We start from the raw sequence: 23,099 nt of genomic DNA, 5'->3' as shown, positions 1-23,099 counted from the left end.
ATACTGCTTTTTAAAATACATGTTACAGTTCTTTGCAGTAGGCATATTAACCATCTGTGCTACACTAGTTAAGTCAAAGCTGTCACTGAACAAAACTCTCATCTCTCTCCAGCAGTTACATAAAACACTGGCATTATCTTGACGCTTTTATTGTTGCTGGAAAGCTGCTAATCATACAAGAAAGTTTGCTGTGCTTTTAAAACTGCTGCCTATTGACCCCCTGGGAATGTGCCACGGACCCCAGTTTGGGAAACACTAGGAGTTTCAGACCCAGTGAGACTAAAAGCGAAAAAAACTCTTCTGACACAAGCCATGTGTCAAATACGAGCAGCCGGGCATTTCCAGAGCAAATCAAAAGCCTTGCTACGGTGTGCAGACGTAACATCCAATTAGCGAGAAGTACTCGCCCAGCCAATCCATGACAAGAGTTCCCCCAACGAATCTAACGTTATCACGGTCGCCCACCACGAAAGGAGTGTTGTTTTCTACGACGTGATTGGCTTTGAGGAGCTGAGTGAGTGTCTTTTAAGGCTGGCCCTGCTAGCTTTAGATTATGGGATGAGTGAGCGATGTCCGTCGAGAGAATGATGGCGAAAAACGCGTTTCAGTATTAAGAACGGTCTGCCTAGGGAAATTCAAAGGCAACAGCAGCAGCAGGAATGGAGACGAGGAGGCAGATCTTTTATACGCTGCAAGATTCGTGCGCAGGTTGATGACATCACAGAAGAAATCTGGTCCCCGGGAGCCAAGAGAACGGAGCAGGCTCACAGGGATCATGGAGCTGCAGGTAAATAAATGCCTCAATTTGAACCAGCTGGAGAGTATACTACTTTGCTGTTTTGTGGCACTAGAGAAGGCGAAGAAACATTCTTAAAACTTGACAGGGGTCATTAGTCTATTCACTGAAGGTCTCAGTCACGTTTGCTCTCTCATAATAAAGAAGGGAGGGAGAGGACGGGTGGGGTCGTATCACCCAGTCTACTACTGTGATGTGCTCTGCTGGTCCTACTGCTTTACACAAATTGGGGAAGTTGCTGTACTAGCCCACGGTTCTAGTGTCAGAGCCCTACTCAAATAAGAGTACAGTATTGAAATATGATGCATCATTTCATCATATTTCAAGTATTAATGCTCTGAGTGTGCTCAGAACTAGCAGGTGGAAGACCAAAGGGAGAATGAGCCTGGTACTAAATAAGTTGTGCCTAAGGCGCGCCTACATGGCATACAGTGACACCTGTTACAAATGATATACATTTCCCTGTAGGGGACTGTAATGTCCAGTGTTTTAATGGAAATCTAGAATGGTAGGTACTAGCTCCTTAGAGTGCCTGCTTGTTTCTGAGAGCTGCTGGTACTCTCCCAATAAATGGATTGCAGCAGTGCTGAGATGTGCTTGTACTCCATTACGAATTAAAGAAGTGCGGGTGCTCAGTACCGGACAGTGTGTGCCCTTTTAAAGCTTTTTTGTCCTTTGTGTCCTCATTCCCTGTGTGGCTGAGTAGGTGTCTTGAATGGTGAGTGTGAATGCTGTAATAGAATGTTATGTGTAGTGGAAGCTAGGAGTTGGGAACAGTTGGGGAGAGGATGGATGGAGCCCTTACCGAATTTACCTGTGTAGGCGCGCTGTTGCTTAGATCTTTATTTCCCAAACTGTGGGTTACGACCTACTGGTGAGTCGAAAGCCAATTTTTGGTTGGTCGTAATTGTCCAAGCAATAAATAGAGATGTCTTTAGTTTCTGTATTTATCTTGTCACATTTGCTCCGCTGAGGTCAAATGTCAGCCTGAATCTTCTGCAGCTTATTTTTTTTAAACATGAGGCCTAATTTTCAAAGGTAACTAAAGGGCTGCACACCCACTGATGTGGGATGTGTCCCCCTGGCTCCGTAACTGTCCTTCAACAAGGAAGGTTTCTTCAAAGTAATCAAAAGTCTCTATGATAGAAATCTTTGTTTATTTAGTTCTTCTTGTTATTTATAATTTTATGTATGTTGGTTCATCCATACATGATTATTAAACATTTTCACATTCCCAATGCATTTCGGCAATGTGATTGCCTTCTTCCGGGGATAATTCGTGTCATCGCAAAATGGCCACAAAATGCTTCAAATGTGCTCAGGTAATTCCGAACTAATTTTCAAAGGAACATAAAGTGCAGTAATGATTGTGTGGATTGATTGTCACGGGGCAGGTTGAAACGTTGTTCGCCTCTGGGTCAAAAAACAAAATTAGAGACCACTCGATTGACCCTGCTCTGAAGCGAAAAATAATTGACTGGTCCTACCTTGACAATTCCAGAGCTAAATATAAAGGGAGTTCATCAATATGTAAAAGACTATAATAAAGCAACGCCAAAGGTTTGACTATCTCTTTTTCCAGCCTTCTATTTGCACAGTAGTCCTTAAATAGTGTTTCACCTCCATCCTGCTATTTTTCTGAATACGGCTGGATTCGGTAAACCAACAGCATATGCCAAGGGATCCAAAAGTAACTCGTATATATCTCAACCAAGGTATGAAATAAGCCTTCTCTAGCATCAGGCAATCATATATAATGTCCTTACATAGCTTAGCAGCTGAGTTCGACCAGATACTAACCCATAATAAAAGTGGCACCAGCTGACTCTTATCTTCTAAGAATCCCTGGTTTAGCGCGTAGTGGGTAATCAGACTAGAGGTAGATGGCAGTAAACTCGGGAAATATTGCAAAAAGCACCTTTCCTCTGCCTGTAAGAACTGCATTTTAAAGAAGTTAATGCTCACTCATCTTCCCTTATAGGCAACAATATTAAATATTTACAATACGCCGATGACACTATATTATTGAGTCATTCTGCCATAGGTCTAAGAAGACTAGTTGATTCTTTTAATCATTATATCACCCCTAATTGTTTGAAAATCAATACCAAAAAGACAAAAATAATGATTATAGGTGGAACCAAAACAGATAAGAAAGAATGGAACATTAATGGGTTACATATCGAAACAGTAACATTTTGCAAATATCTAGGAATAACATTTGACGATAATATGTCTATTTGACAGCATTGTCATTTGCTTTTAGAAAGTTGAGGGACAGGTTGTCATGTTCAAATCACAAATCTCCTTTGAAGGTCATGCAAAGCTGATTCCATCTTTGGCTTACGGCTCAATGATTTTTCGTGGTAAAGATGCAAAAATTCTTGATTACATACGAATAAGTCTACAAATCCGTTTTTAGGATCCCCCGGTTAAATAGGACAACCCAATGTCAGATTAGAATTTGGTCTGAAAAGGCAATCTCTGTACAGCAATCTACCTTTTAAAAAATGCTATACTTGTTTTATCGCTCAGAACAAGGGACCCTTGCAAATCAGTGCTGGCAGGTGATAACGAGGTATGAGCACAGTAGTAGCTGGAGATCCATTTTAAGTGAGAGTTTACATAATTTTGAGTGCCCACCATGCGAAGAAGAAGTTAGAAGCAAAGCTGTTTTCAAACAAACAATAAATTGATCAGTCACTCTACTATCGAGTCGTCTAGATAAAGATGAGCTCAGAAAAAAGTATAATTCCTGCTCAGTTACCAACTCATTAAATTAGAACCTCAATTATTCATGTTGACCAACTTCTAATCATTCTTAAAGAAGAAATTTATGTTATTGTGGTTTGGGAGATATCTTACTAAGGACGGAATACCTAAATGGGAAAAAAATGGCCACCAAACTTTGTAGTTTATGTGGCTCCTTTAACGAAACTTAAATACACATTGTAACCATATGCCCCCAACTGCTAGACCCTGTTAAGACCTATTTAAAACGAATTAGGGGTGAGAACATGTCGAAATGCCATTATTACCTGTCTTACTGGGACTATGCCCCGCCTGATCTCTCAGTTTGTAAAGTATATTTCTATTGCCGAAAAAAAACTATTACCAAAAACTGATACTGATTGTTAATACAATAATATTCGCTATTGATTTGAATCCAAAAATGAAATGAAAATTAAAAATCAGTTTTTAAATTCTGCTTTTAAAAGTTTTGTATATAACCTCACATCATAGTTACTAAAGGTTTGAAACTGGTACAGGATTGGTTGATCAAATTTGAGACTAAAGACAAATCGTTAAAAAAAATAAAAAAAAAATCTTAATGATAGTGTTTGGATATTGTCCTCTAGCCATTAGCACAAACGCACTTTATTCATTGCTGCTCTCTATTATTGCTGCTAAAGTTTTCAGTGTTTAGCTGTATTCATATTTTATGGGAATTTTTTTTAACCTATTGTGCTTTACTTCCGATTGTATTATTTTTATTAATCAACAAATAAAATCATTAATAAAAAAAACAGCATTTACTAAAACCCCAAACTTCTGCACCATAGGTGACTACACTAATGCATTGCGAGTTATAGACTTTCTGTGGTGGGCACACAGTCCCCCTAATATCCGGTCTAATAAGGTTACAGACTGTGCCAGCAATTTAATTTAACACAGGCCTGAGCAAGTTGGGGGTTCCATGAACCCGATGAACTGAAAGTTAGTCCTAAGTAACACAAGTTATCAAAAGTCGTCAGAGCATGCCCATTAATATTAATTTTATTTAACCTTAATTTGCTATGGCCACATGACCTAATGTGTGACTTAGTATAATTCGTTTTTAAGTTCAAATTGTGCATAAAAGAAGCAAAATGATCCACCTGATGCCTCAATGCATTTGGAGTGAGGGCTAGCAATACCGCATCATCAGCATACAGTAAAGCAGGAATTGGGGAACCTACATATTCTGGATATGTCTCTGTGGGATGTGGATAAGTGGGCTGTTAAGCTATTGATGTATAAATAAATAATAAAGGTGCCAATATACACCTGTGCCTCACACCACTCTTCAAATGGACAGTGGTGCAAAGCGCCCCATAAGAATTTTTATCAGACCCAAGCTGAAAGGTCTGAGTGTTGGCAGTACAAAACATTCACCAGAGGAGAGTGCACACCTTGATCCAGCAACATTAACCAAAGTTAGGTTCTGTTCACTGAATCAATGACAAAACATTCACCAGAGGAGAGTGCACACCTTGATCCAGCAACATTAACCAAAGTTAGGTTCTGTTCACTGAATCAATGGCAGCCGGTAAGTCCTTGAAAGCTAAGTAAATAGGGGAGTGCTTGGCCTTAGTATATTTGAAAATGATCAGAGGCAGGTTCAAACATTGATTGTTAGTTCTTAATTTTGGCCGGAAACCAAATTGAAAGGGGTAGAGTATATCCTTATCAGCTGCCCATTCAACCAAACGGTCATGGAAGACTCCTACAATGATTTTAATAGTGCTATTAATAATAATAATCCAGTATTTGTAAAGCGCACCGCCATCCGTAGGTTTCCCGGCGCTTGGGGCCGTCGGGAAGATTAAGCAAGTTATTCCCCAGAGTCACATGGTGCTGGGCAGACCCCTGCCGCCGGTGCCGGGGATCGAACCGTGATCCCCAGCGTCGGGCATCAGTCGCCCAGGCCGCTGCGCCACACCTCTTCCATTGATAAGTGAAATAGGTTGATAGCACTTGGGCGACATGCAATCCCCCATTTTGCATCTCGCCTAGGCAGCGCGCATGCTCTGCTCTAGGAGATGACCTTTTGAAATTGGTCTTCTCCTTTTCAAGCACACTCGTGCTTGTGCTGGCATCCACCTGGCGGGAGCGAGCAGCCGCGCGCATGCTAATTTAAACATATGGCTCTCGCGCCGCCGCTGCTCGCTCATGCAAGGCGGATGCCAGCTCAAGCACGAGTGCTTTAAAACATCTGCTGCTTGTGCTCTTTTGAAAGATGGGAAATTACTGGTTTTCAGAACATGCTGATTCAAGTCTTCATTATAATTGTTTCTTTTATTTGTTCTGCATTTATTTATTTACATATAATAATGTATTATCCTCAGAGCATTACTAATAGCCATAAATCGTTAAACGCTGCAAACATGTACTCACTGAATTTCACACTCACTGACTCTCACAGACTCTCTCACTGACACTCTCACTCACACTGACACTCACACTGACTCTCACGGACTCACTCACACTGACTCTCACGGACTCACTCACACTGACTCACTCTCCCACCCTCACTGGCTCACCCTCACTGGCTCACCCTCACTGTCTCACCCTCACTGACTCACTCTCACAGACTCTCCCACTCTCTCTCGCTGACTGACTGACTCACTCTGACTGACTCACTCTGACTGACTCACTCTGACTGACTCACTCTGACTGACTGACTCACTCTGACTGACTCACTCTGACTGACTCACTCTGACTGACTCACTCACTCTGACTGACTCACTCACTCTGTCTGACTGACTCAATCTCACTGACTGATTCAATCTCACTGACTGATTCAATCTCACTGACTGACTCAATCTCACTGACTGACTCAATCTCACTGACTGACTCACTCTCACTGACTGACTCACTCTCACTGACTGACTCACTCTCACTGACTGACTCACTCTCACTGACTGACTCACTCTCACTGACTGACTCACTCACTCTCACTGACTGACTCACTCACTCTCACTGACTGACTCACTCACTCTCACTGACTGACTCACTCACTCTCACTGACTGACTCACTCACTCTCACTGACTGACTCACTCACTCTCACTGACTGACTCACTCACTCTCACTGACTGACTGACTCACTCTGACTGACTGACTGACTCACTCTCACTGACTGACTCACTCTCACTGACTCACTCACTCACTCACTGACTCACTCACTCTCACTGACTCACTCACTCTCACTGACTCACTCACTCTCACTGACTCACTCACTCTCACTGACTGACTCACTCTCACTGACTGACTGACTCACTCTCACTGACTGACTGACTGACTCACTCTCACTGACTGACTGACTCACTCTCACTGACTGACTGACTCACTCTCACTGACTGACTGACTCACTCTCACTGACTGACTGACTCACTCACTCACTCTCACTGACTGACTGACTGACTCACTCACTCTCACTGACTGACTGACTCACTCACTCTCACTGACTGACTGACTCACTCTCTCACTGACTGACTCACTCTCTCACTGACTGACTCACTCTCTCACTGACTGACTCACTCTCTCACTGACTGACTGACTCTCTCACTGACTGACTCTCTCACTGACTGACTCACTCTCACTGACTGACTCACTCTCACTGACTGACTCACTCTCACTGACTGACTCACTCTCACTGACTGACTCACTCTCACTGACTGACTGACTCACTCTCACTGACTGACTCACTCTCTCTCACTGACTGACTCACTCTCTGACTGACTCACTCACTCACTCTCTCTCACTGACTGACTCACTCACTCTCACTGACTGACTCACTCTCTCTCTCACTGACTGACTCACTCTCTCTCACTGACTGACTCACTCTCTCTCACTGACTGACTCACTCTCTCTCACTGACTGACTCACTCTCTCTCACTGACTGACTCACTCTCTCTGACTGACTGACTGACTCACTCTCTCTGACTGACTGACTCACTCTCTCTGACTGACTGACTCACTCTCTCTGACTGACTGACTCACTCTCTCTGACTGACTGACTCACTCTCTCTGACTGACTGACTCACTCTCTCTGACTGACTGACTCACTCTCTCTGACTGACTCACTCTCTCTGACTGACTGACTGACTCACTCTCACTGACTGACTCACTCTGACTGACTCACTCTCACTGACTGACTCACTCTGACTGACTCACTCTGACTGACTCACTCTCACTGACTCACTCTCACTGACTCACACTGACTGACTGACTGACTGACTAACTCACTCTCACTGACTGACTGACTCACTCTCACTGACTGACAGTTCATTCTGGAGAACTTGTACTCGGTGAACCGTGGTGGGGGTCCGGGGGTCCGGGAGAGCGACCTAGTGGTAAGCCCATTTGAACAGACTCTAAAACTTCAGGTCCTGCAAAGGAAAGACCATTCCTTTGGGGCCAAACCATACTCCCCATAGAGACATGGGGGGGATTCCTGAGAATGCAAGGTTTAGAAGGGCAAAAAACGAACCTGTGGGAGTTGTGAGGGACAGGATGCCTGGCCCCTGGCGCTGTCCAGGTGGGCTTGCCTTTGGCGCGCCGAAGTGCCCTTTGGGTGTCCACGCTGCTGCCGTCATTAAGTGTCATGGGAGGTCTAACAGGCTCCATCTGGCATGTCTCGGATTGGTTCCCCTTTGGCCCAATCAGAGCAGAGTTTGATAAAGGTGCAGTGTCAATTACAAAGTCAGAGTAACAGTAAGGTGCTGGATTAAAACTGATTAAATAAAGTGCAGGTCGTTAAACGAAAAGCAAATTCAAGTACAGTTTTTTTAGGGTTTAAACGGCAAATGACTGTAGAGCGCCACTTTTACATCTGAAGTGTCCTTATTTTACAACGTTTGAGTCTAAATTGACTACAATGGATTTTTTTGTATAGTGAGCTTCTGAAATTATGTGCCAGTGTATAGTCGCCTCAGTTTGAGTCCTTGTTATGAGAGAAGAAACTTTTAGCCACTTTACATCTATTTACCTCCTTATTATATGAGGGAAAAGTGGCTTGGTGAGTGAGGAGGTTTCTAAGGGAGTGCATTGATGAGTAAGGGTGGTAATGTATGCTAAGGTGCGTGGTAGAGGGTTCATGAAGATGTGTGAGAGAGAGGAAATTAATAAATGACTGAGTGGTGTTTGGTGAATAAGGGTTTGAGTAGATACGTCGGGATGAGACCTGGTGACTGAGGGGTGAGGAAGAGAAAGTGAGTTTGTAAGTAGTTGGACAAGCAAATGTATAAGAAGAATGAGCGCATGTGGATGCGCTAATGAGTGAGGAGCTGCTGAAGAAATCAGTGGAGATAATTCAGTAAGGGTCTGAGTGATAAAAGTAAGGAATATTGAGTGGGGAGCGAATATGGAGCAGCAAAGGGGGAAAGTAACACTTTTTTTTACACTTGTGGTATATTTATGATCAGAAATAATGACAAGTGTGATGAATGGGGTATGCCTTTGCCTAAAAATAAAAAAAGTTTTACAAAAACATCCTTGAAAATGTACTATATGGTTGATTCATACCTATTTTTTTAAGGATTATGTTTTAGTACACTTGATTAAAGTGAATTATGGCGTACTGTCGGTCACAACTTTGAAAAGCACCAGGTTTGTGTATATAAACAGGCAGAAAGTTTCCATGTGTTCTTCCATCCATGTATTTTCATGGATTGTTTGCACGGTGTTTCACGCTCTGAATTACTTTGCTTGACAAACGGTTCCCAGTCACCTTTATCCCTGGCTAGACACTTTTTCACCCTTGCCTCTTTGAATCCCAGCTCCGACCCCAAGTTCAAAGCCTGCTTTTGATTGCGAGCTCATTTTTAGTCCTCCAATGTTTGGATTGTAACGAACAGTTATGCCAGTGTGAAACGTCGCAAAAACACTAATGATTTCAGCTGAACAAATGCCGGGCCCCCGAAAGGTTGTCACTCCTCTTTGATCTGAAATTGATTTGCAATAGATTCTTCCCTCTGTGCTTAACTACTGCATCTAACTGGATCTCTATTGCATGTGTTGTATGAACGCGTTGACTCTGATTAACAAAATCCTGCCTCCTCAGATGCCAGTTACATTCAAGGATGTTGCCGTCTGTTTCTCCGAGAATGAGTGGAGTCTTTTGGGGGAATGGGAGAAGCAGCTCTACAAGAACGTGATGGAGGAGATTCACGGTGCTCTGATATCATTGGGTAAGGCACGTCATGGGTCTTTTTCTAAACTTTCTAACTTCACCCTTTAGTAGTGGTCGTTTCAATTTACAATAGCCGTTATAACAATTGTACGCATAGAAAGGTATACATCTGTGATGAACCAAGCCTCTGCACCAGAGATTGATATGCCTACAACTATCTGCCTATTTATTATCTAGGTCCTGGCTCACTAGATGACTCTCATTGGCTTCCCCTGGAAATGATTCACGGTGCTCTGATATCATTGGGTAAGGCACGTCATGGGTCTTTTTCTAAACTTTCTAACTTCACCCTTTAGTAGTGGTCGTTTCAATTTACAATAGCCGTTATAACAATTGTACGCATAGAAAGGTATACATCTGTGATGAACCAAGCCTCTGCACCAGAGATTGATATGCCTACAACTATCTGCCTATTTATTATCTAGGTCCTGGCTCACTAGATGACTCTCATTGGCTTCCCCTGGAAATGTAGCAAGGGCCCTGTGAATATCGTTAATGGAAGTACTGGCACATTATGAAAGGCTTTAGCAAACAGTTGAGTTTTGCTGGGAAGACCCATGGTAGTTGCCCTTCACAGGCACTGTGTATGGGATCGTTTGCAGGAGTTCCTGTGGTCCCACTTCCGTGCCCTGAGAGTGCTGGCTGGAACCTCCCCTAGACCACCATGAGTCTTTAGACAAATGGCTCGCTCTAGCAAGAAGGGTCTTTTTTTCGCTGAGCTAGCGTCTCATCATGAATATTTTTACAGTGTACACAAATATTGTGAGAAATCCCTCAAAAAACAAAGATTAGCCATAATAAACACAGTATGAGCTGGCTAGTATGTTTACAGTATTTCTGTAGCGCAACGAAGTGCTGTACAGGGTCAAAGGCCAGTATAAAGTCAACAAGGAATAGCAGAGATACTTGCATTCTGAACCCTTAATGCATTGTGAAGTATTGTATTATAATTGTAACTATATTTTGAGGTCCATATTTATTCATGTCTTACGGCCCCATAGAGTCTTAGAGGTGGGCGAACCCTATTGAGTGAGTCATTTAAAAAACATGAGAGAATCGGTGTATATGTGGTTCTTCCCGCCTTGGTATTGTTTGTCAGGTTCCCCTCTTCTGCTTAACTAACTTCGTCAAGGCAGTGCGCCCACCATGGACGTGTGTGTGTGTGTGTGTGTGTGTGTGTGTGTGTGTGTGTGTGTGTGTGTGTGTGTGTGTGTGTGTGTGTGTGTGTGTGTGTGTGTGTGTGTGTGTGTGTGTGTGTGTGTGTGTGTGTGTGTGTGTGTGTGTGTGTGTGTGTGTGTGTGTGTGTGTGTGTGTGTGTGTGTGTGTGTGTGTGTGTGTGTGTGTGTGTGTGTGTGTGTGTGTGTGTGTGTGTGTGTGTGTGTGTGTGTGTGTGTGTGTGTGTGTGTGTGTGTGTGTGTGTGTGTGTGTGTGTGTGTGTGTGTGTGTGTGTGTGTGTGTGTGTGTGTGTGTGTGTGTGTGTGTGTGTGTGTGTGTGTGTGTGTGTGTGTGTGTGTGTGTGTGTGTGTGTGTGTGTGTGTGTGTGTGTGTGTGTGTGTGTGTGTGTGTGTGTGTGTGTGTGTGTGTGTGTGTGTGTGTGTGTGTGTGTGTGTGTGTGTGTGTGTGTGTGTGTGTGTGTTTTCGTGTTTTCGTGTTTTCGTGTTTTCGTGTTTTCGTGTTTTCGTGTTTTCGTGTTTTCGTGTTTTCTCTAAGCTCTGCATCTTGGTTGTGAATGCTGTTCTGATCACCAGGATAAGCCATTCCCTGGCGCAGTGCCACAATATTTGTGACCAGTCTTTTATGAATGTTGAATCTTAGAAGAAAATGTGTGGAGCGTTGGTGACCAAAAGTCCTTTGGGGTAGCGTTTGACCTTAAACATTCTTTCGTAGTAGCCCTATGTAAAATAATTTTGATTGGTTGCATTATACTTCTGTGAGTGTTAGTCTTTTGTCTGTGCTATTGTCTGTGCAATGTTAATGTCACTCAAATGGACACGCCGAAAGGATTGAGTTCACATCCTCCTCTGTAAATGTCAAACCCAGGTTTTCAGCCATTGTTATCATCAAAATGTTAAGATTCTAGAAAATAGCCTCTTGACTTAAACATACTCTGCTTCTGTCCAACCTTATTTAGTGGCCTATTGTGCCTACACTCACGGTTATTTTTATTTTTATTTTCTGGTGAGATCTTTGTTAACTACTTTGTATACATCCTACAGCTGTATACTTTTTTGGGTAACCAATCACCCAAAAAAGGGAGTTAAAAAGTTTTGTATGGGTTCTCTCCGCATCCTACTGCTTAAATGTCTCTCTCCAAGCTGATTAACTACTCAAATAGTGCTTCATTTCATATGCAGAGCGACTACAAATTAAGTCGGCATAGGCCTCTTAATAACCATTTTGGTCCTGAAGAAAGCCAACGAATCATACAGTGTTCGTGACTGCGCCATGGCTTCCCAGACCCTACACTGCCACACCTTAAGGGCATCCTACACATCACAGCACGCTTCATTCGTTGCCTGAAGAAATACGATCACACCGCCTTTGTCCTGATGGAATTACATTGGTTTGCCTTGCTGGCCCGCACCATCTTCAAAACCAGCTGCATCATTTGCAAAGCCCTTCCCCCCCCAAAGGAGAGAACTCACTGACAAATATGTTTTAGCCTCTCAAATATCAAGCAGAGGGTCATCCCTATTTGATTGAAAGGACCCTCACCCACTAGAATCACTAGTGACATGCTATGTCCTCCGGTCCTCTCCCAGCATACCTTGTGTATCTGGGCAGGCTCTACTCTCATAACATGGGGTATTGCTTAGTGTTTTGTCATCTTAGTGGTGGTAAAGGCCTCTGCCTCGTGCAAAAAGATTTCATGTGTATATGTTTATCCATAGCATGGAAGGCATCCCTAATTGTTGACTGTCTGTTGAGTACAGTGATTCTTTCCTTAACCCAACATGCTTAGTGAAAATTCCTTTAGGGTAACTCATCCCCAAATCATTGGATAAACAAATATAACAATAACACGTTTGGCCCCGTCTATTGCCTTTTCTAGTCTGTAGAACTAAAGTGCTTGTCTGTAGCAGATCAATAAGCTTTAAGTTCGCTGAGCTTCCTTCTGGACTCCATTCACTTGCCCACAATCGGAGACTCGTGATGGGGAACAAATCTCAATGAGGCACCTCCGAGTGTAACAAACAGAAGAGAATCACCTGCAAGGTAACTCCAAGGTATCTGGCTGTTCAGATAGGACTAAGGGTGGGCGTAGTTCGCGGAGTAGCGCTACGCGAAGTGCACTTCGCACTACGCGAACTTCACGTAGCACTACGCGAGCTGCGTAGTAGCATGTTCGCACTGTGCAAGATGCGTTTTCAATGATTGCACAGTGCGAACAAGCATCCGGCACTGTGCAAGCATTGAAAACGGCATCTTGCACAGTGCGAGCTGTAGTTTTCTGCTGCTCGAGGAGATTATTACTCGAGCGGCAGCTTTCTCAACGCGAACAGGTAGTTTCTCATTGAGAGCGGTCGCGAGCATGCGCAACCACTCACAATGAGAAACCTGACCTCCTCGCGTTGAGAATCTCGCCGGGATGTCATTTTGCTTGCTCGCGGTCGCGAACATGACGTTCAGGACCGCGAACAAGCAAAAAATGAGCGCTGCACTACGCTACGCTGCACTACGCATGTTCGCACTGTGCTACGTGCCGCTCGCGTAGTGCGAAGTTGCAAAAAACTTCGCAAACTCCGCGAGCGGAGCGTAGTGCTTCGCCCAGGGTTAGATAGGACGTCTTTTGCCGTAAATGGCCAGTTGAATATCGCAGCACAATACAACTTTTCTAAATATTTTTGAAGCGAGAATGTTCTCACTTATCTCTGAGCTGTGCATGTGGATGCATATAATTATAATCCTGCAGGAGAGGGCTAAAGGCATACTCTCGATGCACCTTTTTATGCTATCTATGATTGTCCTGTTTGAAATGAAGACCCTGCAAAGTTTGCAACACTACAGCTTTCTTTTTATTCCGTGATACTGTTTTTTCCCAAAATGGTCGCCCCACCCTTTAATGCCCCAGTCATCTTATCCTGTAACTCAACTCACCGGTGTTATTTTATAGCCTTCACTCTGCCTTCACCGCACAGTTTGTTGTTGGCCCTGTTGGTAGAGGGCTTACAGTTTAGCAGTGACCACATTAGTACATGCAAGCACTACTAATATGGTGAAAATTTAGTTTGCAAGTCGCTGACACTACTGTTCCTCACAGCCATGAGAATTCTCGAGTAAGAACTACTAAATGCTTTTTTTTCCCCAACGAGTGGTAAAACCTTTGGCGAAACATTCCTAGAGAATGATACTCTGAAACTGAGTTTTTTCTGTACCATTTTCTTGTGTTGCACACTTAACCCCTGTAGCTTCAAACACTACATACAACTCCTGCCAGATTGATAAGTCCTTAAACAGGTGGTCTAATAACATGATTACGGTAGAAGATCTTTTCCAGCCAAGTGGAGTCTTTCTGACTCTAAGACGTTAAAATATAATTTGGCAAGGGGCGTTCACTCTTTGAGGATGCATCCCGCCCAATGAGATGTGACTTCCTTAATCCCGCTTCAATTATCAGTTTGTCGCATTACCTGGTCTGCAGTCGGAAATATATCAGATAAACAAATGTTTTTTTTTTATTAATGCTGAGAAATACAACCGCACTAACATTAATCTCTTAATAAAATAAAGGTTTTCTTAGTGTGGTAAACCCGAGCTCGTTGAGCCTTGGCTTCTTTCATCCGAATTGGTTTAATATGTATCCATATTTTTGTCTCGTTGTTGCCTCCTAGGTTATGCAATTGTAAATCCTGAAATAGTGTTCAGGATTAAGGACGTGGAGGGGCCATGTTCCTTGCTTCAGCAACCCCAGAAGGGACCGCACTGTAAAAGCTCTGATTGTACCCCTGCAGGTATGTGGAAATCGATAATTACATGAGAAAATATGTTTTATAGGTGACTATTGCATTTCTCTTGCTTATTCCTTTGATTTATTTTACCATGATGAGTGTTTGTATTCTTGTTCATTTAAGGCACTCTCGAGGCAGGGGAAGTGCAGTAGGAATTTGATGGACACTTTTCATTGGTTAGGGGTGCCTAACGTAAAATAGTTAGGCACAATTCCTCTATTGAAAGATAAAACCTTTGTACAAAAGGCCACCAGGATGGAAAAGTAGACCTAAAAAATGACCCAAAATATTATTTTATCCAATATTAATAGTTAAAATGTCTTAACTGTATAACAATGAAAGTGTGACTATGTAGAATATTTTGGAAAATTTGGGACAAGCACCTAGAGTTATTTTTCCAGGGACACATTTAAAATTTTCTTTTCCTGAACTTAATTCAATTGTAAAGTTATTCTTCTAGAATTCAGTGTTCTAAATACTTCGTATTCTCAGACTTGAGTCCCGTGCTCTCCATGCCACTGGAGTCAAGCTATCCTGGCTGATGAGGGATGACACCCCGAAACCGGTCCTAGGATGCTTGTCTCCAGTCCAGGGAGGACCTGGCCTGGCATTTCGGGCTGGACTGTTCCCATTGGGCACAGGGTCAAGACTGATTTGCATATGGCTGGGTCCAAACTGGAATGGCATGGTGAGCAAAAAAGATGGAATTAGGCCCAGATCTGTGTACTGGGGTGAATGTATGACATGGTTCTGCATTCTCTCCATCAATTCTTTTTGCATCTGTAATATAATGAATCACGAATATTAAAAGTCTTTAAATGCACGTAACTTTCATTTAACATCTGTGTCTGATTAGATATTTGCCAACTAATTTAACCATATTGCATCGTTTCATGACCTCCCATACATGCCTGGTGGCAATTCTCACCATATGAAATGGAACTTCATTGGGCATACCTTATAAGGTACTGAGTGTCCCCATGTATTGCAGGTCTTACGTCCAGTGTACTTTCTCCTTCTAGTGCTAAACTACTTCCATCTTCCGCAGGCTCGGAGAAGCATGCATAGTCAACAATTTACTTATTTGTTAAGTGACAGGCTCTGAGCTTTATGGGCCTTGGTAATTGAAAGGAAGATTTCCTCTAAGAAGATAGATACCAGGAAAACCTCAATGCATTTTATTCTATCCATGTGGAATGTAATACTACTAATTGAATGCACATGACCTAGCTACAGAGCAAGAGAGCAAAATATATTTGTTTAATCATTCTGGTACAGCATTCCACAGTTAAGAGGTAATCAAATTTATTGTTATGAAAGTTAATTTATTTGGAGCCAAAAATGAAAAGCAGCTATGGGTTATTTGCTGAAGTCTGCCATGTTTAAACAGATTGCAATTTACAACATTTTTTAAATTTATTTTATTTATAAATGTTGGACCCGGCCTCATGGCGTGGTCCTACCTCTCCCGCGTGGCGCGCCCCAGACGACATCAGCCCTCCACTCTGCCTCGGGCAGCCCCTCCAGCCCGACCATGCACGACCAACATTGCCGGTCCGGTTACCATCCCGGATCAACACTACCGGCCTAGCTCCATCACGCCCGAACACGAGGCCTTCCCCGACGCCATCTTGGAACCTCCACGTCCGGGGCACGTGGCCTCTGCCCTAGCCCCAGCTCCAGCGAAGCCCCGACATTGAGGCGCCAGGGTCCACCCAGGTGGTCGAGTGGCCACTCGACGGATCCCGGAGGAAAGGAGTTTCGATGGTCCCCAGCCGTCCCCGGACGCCTGGTATCGATCGCCTCCGGCCTCCCTGGGTGCTGGCTCCACCCCCCTGCTGGGTGTCTGGACACCATCATCCCGGCCCCTCCGGCCCCCAGGCGCGAGGGTCCGGACATCAAAGGACTCCAGCCCTATATCTGGGCCAGCCCCGGAGCAGGACCCCAGTTGTATCCTGGACTGGAAGCCCTGCTGACGCTGTCACGGCCGACCCCAGACGAACTCATCCTTCCTGTAACCCGAAACCATCTTGAGAGCCTGCTGGCGCTGCCGCGGCCTACCTTGCTGAGACCATCTTGAGAGCCTGCTGGCGCTGCCGCGGCCTACCTCGCTGTGACCATCTTGAGAGCCTGCTGGCGCTGCCGCGGCCTACCTCGCTGTGACCATCTTGAGAGCCTGCTGGCGCTGCCGCGGCCCGACCTCTCGGAACCCCCCAGCTCGAGGATTGAGAGCTGTGCGTAGGGTATCCCTTCTTCCACCCAGGTTGAGACTGTCCCGCTACCTTACCCCCCTTTACGAGACTTTACGGATCCCTCGATCTGCCTGTATATACTGCCCAGAACCTGCAACCTTTATTATCTATAAAAGCTTAAGAAATTGATCTCCTGTGTGGTGTCCGTGTGTAGTGTTGTGATTACTCTGCTGTACGATCCTAGGAGAGGACCCTCACCCAGGAGGCCACTCGGTAACGCTCGGCTACTTCTCGAAGGAGGGGTGGACCTAGGGGTGGTCGGCCAGACATCTTCTACCTCCCCTGGGGTCGCCTTTCTAACAAAGTTTTCCATTTCAGAAAACTTTATTCGGATATCCAAGTATCCACAAAAGTACAATACATAAAAAGCCAAAAACAGTACATTAAAAAAACTCCATAATAATAAAAGGATCACCATGATACATATACAAAAAGGCCAAAATTATGGATCAAATATTGTCTGTCTTGCTCGAACAGCTATACGCAAAAAGTGCTAGTGCGAAAGATAATTTCATCCTCATACAGAGTTAATATCATCAAATAAGCATTTTCCAAGCTAATAGGTTACGTTTTCTAAAATACGGAATTAAAAACCATTTATTATATTTCATATAAAATTTACAAAAGAATAAAAAATGCAATACGGATTGTCCGCTCATGCCATCACACGGGCAAGGCAGGGAATCAAGTTCATTATGATGGCCGAGGGGGAGACAAAGTGCAAATTTAATAGTGCCAGCCCTGAGGCGAAATAATAAGCCACGCTCCCAGTGACTCATCGGAAGTGTCAGATAGCTGGGCAATGGTGGAATCAGAGAAGCATAAGACAAGTAAGAGGAGACCGTTTTCTTCAGAGATTCCCTGTGGGATCTTTCCCTGACGTTCAGTGTGTATAAATAATGTCGCAAGTCGTTTTTAGGTGGGAGGACATTAGCAGTATGGTTATTAAAAATACTCCCTTGATTAATACTACTAAGACTATTATACACTCCCGACAGCCAGGAAATGTCCATGCACTTATCACAGTTCAAACGATCGGTGATATCTTTTGTGAGTAGTGCCGCAGGGTTCATCCAAATAGAGAGCCAGAAGAGAGCAGATGTGCGCGGACAAAATCTTCAATAAAATTAACGCCCAGTTCTTTGTGGCAGACATATTGGGGAGTAGAAATAGGAACACAAAGTGTCTTCCTCAGAAACCTGTTCTCCTCATACTGTATGGGTGAGATCTTAGCGATGCCCTAAACCTCTGCTCCATATGTGGCGACCGGAATACATTGAGCTTTATAAATCTATAAAGTTGCCACTAAGGAACCTGTGTTTTTTGGGCGCGGTAAGCTGAGGATAGAATTAATGGCCTTTGAGAACCTCCCCCTGGAATAGGCAAGGTGTTCGGTCCAGGAGTTGTTCGCAGCAAATACCATCCCTAGATACGGGAAACTATTAGTAGACCACAGCTTATCGGTGCCCACGGAGATGCAGCCTAGCTGTCGTTTTTTGGGGCCACAGGACATAATAAAAGATTTTTTTTAATTAGTTTTTAAATCAAGGGACTCCATATAGTCCGCAAACCCCTTGACCAGGGCGCGTAAAGCATTCGGAGTACGGCCCATGATCAACGCATCGTCCGCATATAATAAAACAGGGAGGGGTTTACCCATTATTTTGGGAACGTCATGTGTAATTTCAATTAGGGTTTTGTGCAGCCCGTAAATATAAATAATAAAAAGAAGAGGAGCCAGCACGCAACCCTGTCTTACCCCCTGTGGACTTTTATTGCTTTAGTCACTTCACCCCCCTGGACAATCCGCACACAGGCATTAAGATCTTTGTGCAAATAAGCTAAAGAATGCACAAGAGATTCGTCCAAACCATATTTTAAAAGGGCTGTCCAGAGCTTCGATCTATTCACAAGATCGAAGGCAGAGGACAGATCCATGAAGGCAAGATAAAGTGCTGATTTACGTGCAATATTATATTTGCCTAGGATAAGGTTTAGATTGAGGCACTGTTCAATGGTTCCTACTTTATTACGGAAGCCCAATTGACAGCGTTCCAAAATGCCATTGTCCTCGGCCCAGCTTAAAATCTTGTTATATAAAATCCTACCAATAATTTTTAAAGTATTATCGATGAGGGAGATAGGTCTATAACAGCTAGGTTGAGAGCGATCTCCCTTCTTGAAAATAGGGACGTTAATACTTGATGACCAGGTGGGAGGAAGGGGAGCGGACGTGAGGTTATTAAAAACATTTAAAAGAAGTGGGGCCAAGAATTCCAAGTTTAATTTAATAATATCAATTGGTAGACCGTCAGGGCCAGGTGCCTTATTCCCTGCGCTCTGAATAATGCCATCTTCTACCTCTGCTAGGGTTATATCGACCCTCGATGGTTTGGAGAAGGACACTGGGACTAGCCTGGAAATTGGTGCAGCATAGATGGTAGCAAAATGATCCACCCATGCTTCACCGGTAATGGTACAGCTAATCGGGGTCAGGAATTGACTTGAACTACGTAGGTCCTTAACAGCGGCCCAGAAGCCGTCACCCTTTTTTAGGTCGGCTGCTCTGGCTAATACATCCCAGCGATCTTCAAGAATGTCATTTTTCCTTATTATTAACTGTTGTCTTATACCTTTTTCTTGCTTCTCTCACAGCAATAGGACAAATAGGTTTAAAAGACAGTGCCCTATGTAATTCTCTACTTGCTGCTGAGCACTCAGAGTTAAACCATCTCGGGTCTGATTTAATTTCCCTTTGTGGTACTGATAGTAAAGACTTTGAGGCTGAACAAATCTTAACAAAATCACAGACAGCCTTGGGATGGGGGCCGTATCTGACAAGCATGAGTTGAAGAGGCCTAAGTTGTCTCTTACTAGGACACCAAACACTTCCTTTATATTAATACCCCGCCATCTGAGTCTAAGATTATCAGTTGAGGGTGATAAGTTCCTGGTGCCACATTCCCTTTCTATGATCGGTCGTGATTCCAGTCTCATTATGACCTTGATGGGGTTATGGTCCCCCTGGGCCATTGGGATAACAATGCCCTCAATTAGACGATCGGCAAGGCGAGGTGAGATAAAAAAATTATCTATAGTTGACGAACACCCCCTGCCTCTAAAAGTTGGCACAAACTGAGCATTCGATAAAAATGTTGCAGCTGTATCTAGGGCATTTTCCAAGTTGTGGGATCTCAAGAAAGAACGCAACTCGAGACCCCTTCGATAGGAAGTGCCTTGCTCTTTACTCCTAATATGCGAGGGGGCGTTATTGAGCCTAGCATTGAAGTCCCCGCCCAGCAAAATGCCATCAGCTTTCTCATAGTCTTGCATAGTTTCTATTTTAATAATAAATGTAAATAAAGCAATAAAATTCCTATTTGGAATCGTGTTAAAATCATTATTATAAAAATTGATCAGGAAAAAAGAAACCTTCCTTTTAAAAAATAAGGCTTGCAAATGTAAATTATCTGTAGGGATGTACTCAAAACTCCCGCCGGCGGCGATGTTGATCTAAATAGAGAGTCCCCCAGACGTGCGTCCCAAGCTTGATTTAACAGCTGGGGAGTTAAAACAGTGGAACCTATTAAGGTGCAGCTCCTTGGTGGCCCAGGTCTCCTGAAACATTACAATGTCCTGCTGGTTTATTAAACTGAGCCACTCTGGATCTTCTAGCCTTGACTCTAGGCCTGCTATGTTCCAGGACAAAACATTAAAATCATTAGGTGCCGCTATCCTATTAAGTATAGGTTGAGCTGCATAAACAGTGGGGGGGGGGGGATAGGGAAGGGAAATCACTTACATTTTCTGGCAGTTGGGATAGAGAGGGAGGATCTCTTATGCTTCCTAATAGTTGGGCATTATGACTTTGTGGATGTAGTTGTCAGTCAGGAATATCCAGGTCTGACAATGCAGAAAAGCGATTCGCTAAAGATACGGCTACAGGTGCATTGGGGTGGGGGCATGCCAGGGGTTTGTAAAAATAACCCAGAGAGAGGATGCATATGTCAGTATGTACAGTGAATGTGTGCTCCCTGGATGATAAGATGTTACAAATCAAATGAGGGCTACGAAAATTAATGACCATGCAATCTCCCATAATGTTTTTTAAAGACTGGCCGACCCACCCCACTCTGCGCACCATTAAGATATCATGTAGGTTAGATGGATTAAAACCTTTATATTTCTTAAGCCAGTCCACACACTTATTCCGCAAATCTACCCATGCCTCCTTAACATTACTTTTCAAACAAGGAACACCTGCGAGAATCAAAACATAAGGACAGGAAGCAGGAGGGAGATTCAAAACATCAGTTCTGGGAAGTTCATTAGGGGTCACCGATCTTGCATTGACTGGGAAGTCCTTATACCCAGTAACATTAGTAGGATGGTTACCAGATTCCAAAGACTTATGATGCCTGGGTGGAGGCTGCTCAATGCGAGCCTCTGAGGTAGAACCAATGGTAACAGCAGAGTTTAAGGCAATAAGGTCCTGAATTTTGGGGCAGGTATGACAACAGTCAGCCTCCATAACGTGATTAATGGGTAAGGTGGAGGGGCGACCTCTAAGTCTCTCTGTTGGAGAATCTGGACTGACCAAATGATCCAATCGGTCTAGCAAAGAGCTGAAGTTCTTCTCAAAAAGGGCCTTAGTATAGCTCATCATGGTTCTCGTACTAGACTCCAAGGCGTCCATAAAATTAACTTGATTGGGTGTAAATAGGGCGTCATCAGTCGGAGTGCCCGTGGAGCAGGTGTTCACAGCATATGTAGGAAGAGCCGTATTTCTTAAGGTTTTGGAAACGATTTTAGGTTTAAGTTTAGGGGGGCAACCCGTTTCCGTTTTGCTGCGGGTTCTAATGATTTATTTCGGGCCAAAGTTTTAGAGGCTTGCGCCCGATTTGTAATTCTGTGGCCAATAGGTGACCCGATAGAAGGGGAATCGGTTATCAGCAACGTTGGTGATGAGGGGGGCGCAACCTCAGGTAGGGTCTGCAAATTAGGTGTTAAAGAAAGGCAGTGATGAATGATGTCACCCTGATTAAGCGCATCCAGGGATGCCCGTCTTTCAGCAGTTAAAAGATCTAAAGACAAACATCTTTCAGTGAGCTCGATCTTGTGGGTGAGTAAACTCTCGGCCCTGACAATAAAGGCGTCCAAGGTGCCCACCGCTCCCTTACGTTTTGTCATGATGTATTAGTGCTGATAAAAGTTCCAACTCACAATGCAGTTAGTGACAGATAGATTACTGTTGGCAAAATGAATTTTTGACTTCAGTACCTTGTGATGGCTGCCCCCGGTGGTGGATATCAGAGGGATGGCCCAGCCCGGGCTCCTTCGGGCTGGGACGGATGCGGACAGGCCCGTCCTTGGCCCGGGCTTCGCCCGCGCGCGTCCCGTGCTGCGGGAGGCGCTGGTTGGTTTTAAGCGCCTCCGGGCACTTACAGTGATGCTTTTGGTGAGCGTCACGCTTGGGCCGCTGGGAGTTGTGGTCCCGGAATGTTTGCGGCGCTCTTCAGCTAGTGGCGTCCGGATCCGCTGTCCCTTGTCTTCCCCTCAGCTCGGCTCTCAATATTCAATTATGCCCACAAGAGTCTTGGCCTCAACAGTGATTTCCACAGAAGGTGATCCCTGCTATTAGTAGTGATAGTATAATTGGGTAAATGTACGGTGCTTCTAGGTAAGGGGATATTCTGTAAAACCCCTAAATGTGTGTGGGGTGAAACCCTACACAATCCAATGACAAAACAAGTCCTGGTCACACGTTAGCAAGGTGTCAATCAAGTGACAATTTTTAGAAAGTTCAAAGAAATGTCAATGTTCATCTCCAGTTTGCTGAATCTTGTTTTTATTTTTCAAAAGAGTTTCCCGGGTATAAAGTTTTATGTATCGCGAACTAGATCCCGAAGGATATCAGAGCGCTTTACAAGTGAGGCCAAGAGTGTAATGACAACAACAAATTAGTAAAAGACGGGGATCATACAATACACAAAAGAAAGCGGGCCATGAGGGGGCAATATTATGCATAATAAAAAACGGGGATCATATAGTAAGCGGGCCATGCGGGGGGGGGGGGGGGAGTACTATGCATTGTAGAAGATCTGTGTCAATTGAAGGTACCATCGTAATAACAGTCACCCGATCCCGT

The 23,099-nt window shown here is 44.0% G+C and overlaps 1 protein-coding gene across 3 annotated transcripts in view; it reads left to right on the top strand.

Annotated features, from left to right (window-relative positions):
• The first annotated feature begins 441 nt into the window (after positions 1-441).
• Positions 442-23,099, top strand: part of LOC144770337 (uncharacterized) — a 210,812-nt gene continuing 188,154 nt past the window's right edge. Inside the window, exons 1-3 of one of the 3 annotated variants that reach the window (XM_078654781.1) lie at positions 442-787; positions 9,622-9,748; positions 14,583-14,702. In XM_078654781.1, coding sequence (XP_078510907.1) covers positions 713-787; positions 9,622-9,748; positions 14,583-14,702 — 322 coding nt within the window. In that variant the 5' untranslated portion in view covers positions 442-712. The remainder of the gene's footprint in view (positions 788-9,621; positions 9,749-14,582; positions 14,703-23,099) is intronic. The other 2 variants (XM_078654779.1, XM_078654778.1) reach the window with 2 other exon arrangements.

The sequence above is a fragment of the Lissotriton helveticus genome, chromosome 7, assembly GCF_964261635.1.
Source record: "Lissotriton helveticus chromosome 7, aLisHel1.1, whole genome shotgun sequence".
Lineage (NCBI taxonomy): Eukaryota > Metazoa > Chordata > Amphibia > Caudata > Salamandridae > Lissotriton > Lissotriton helveticus.
Note: the sequence above shows the minus strand (reverse complement) of the source record. Positions and strands in the feature narration are given on the sequence as shown.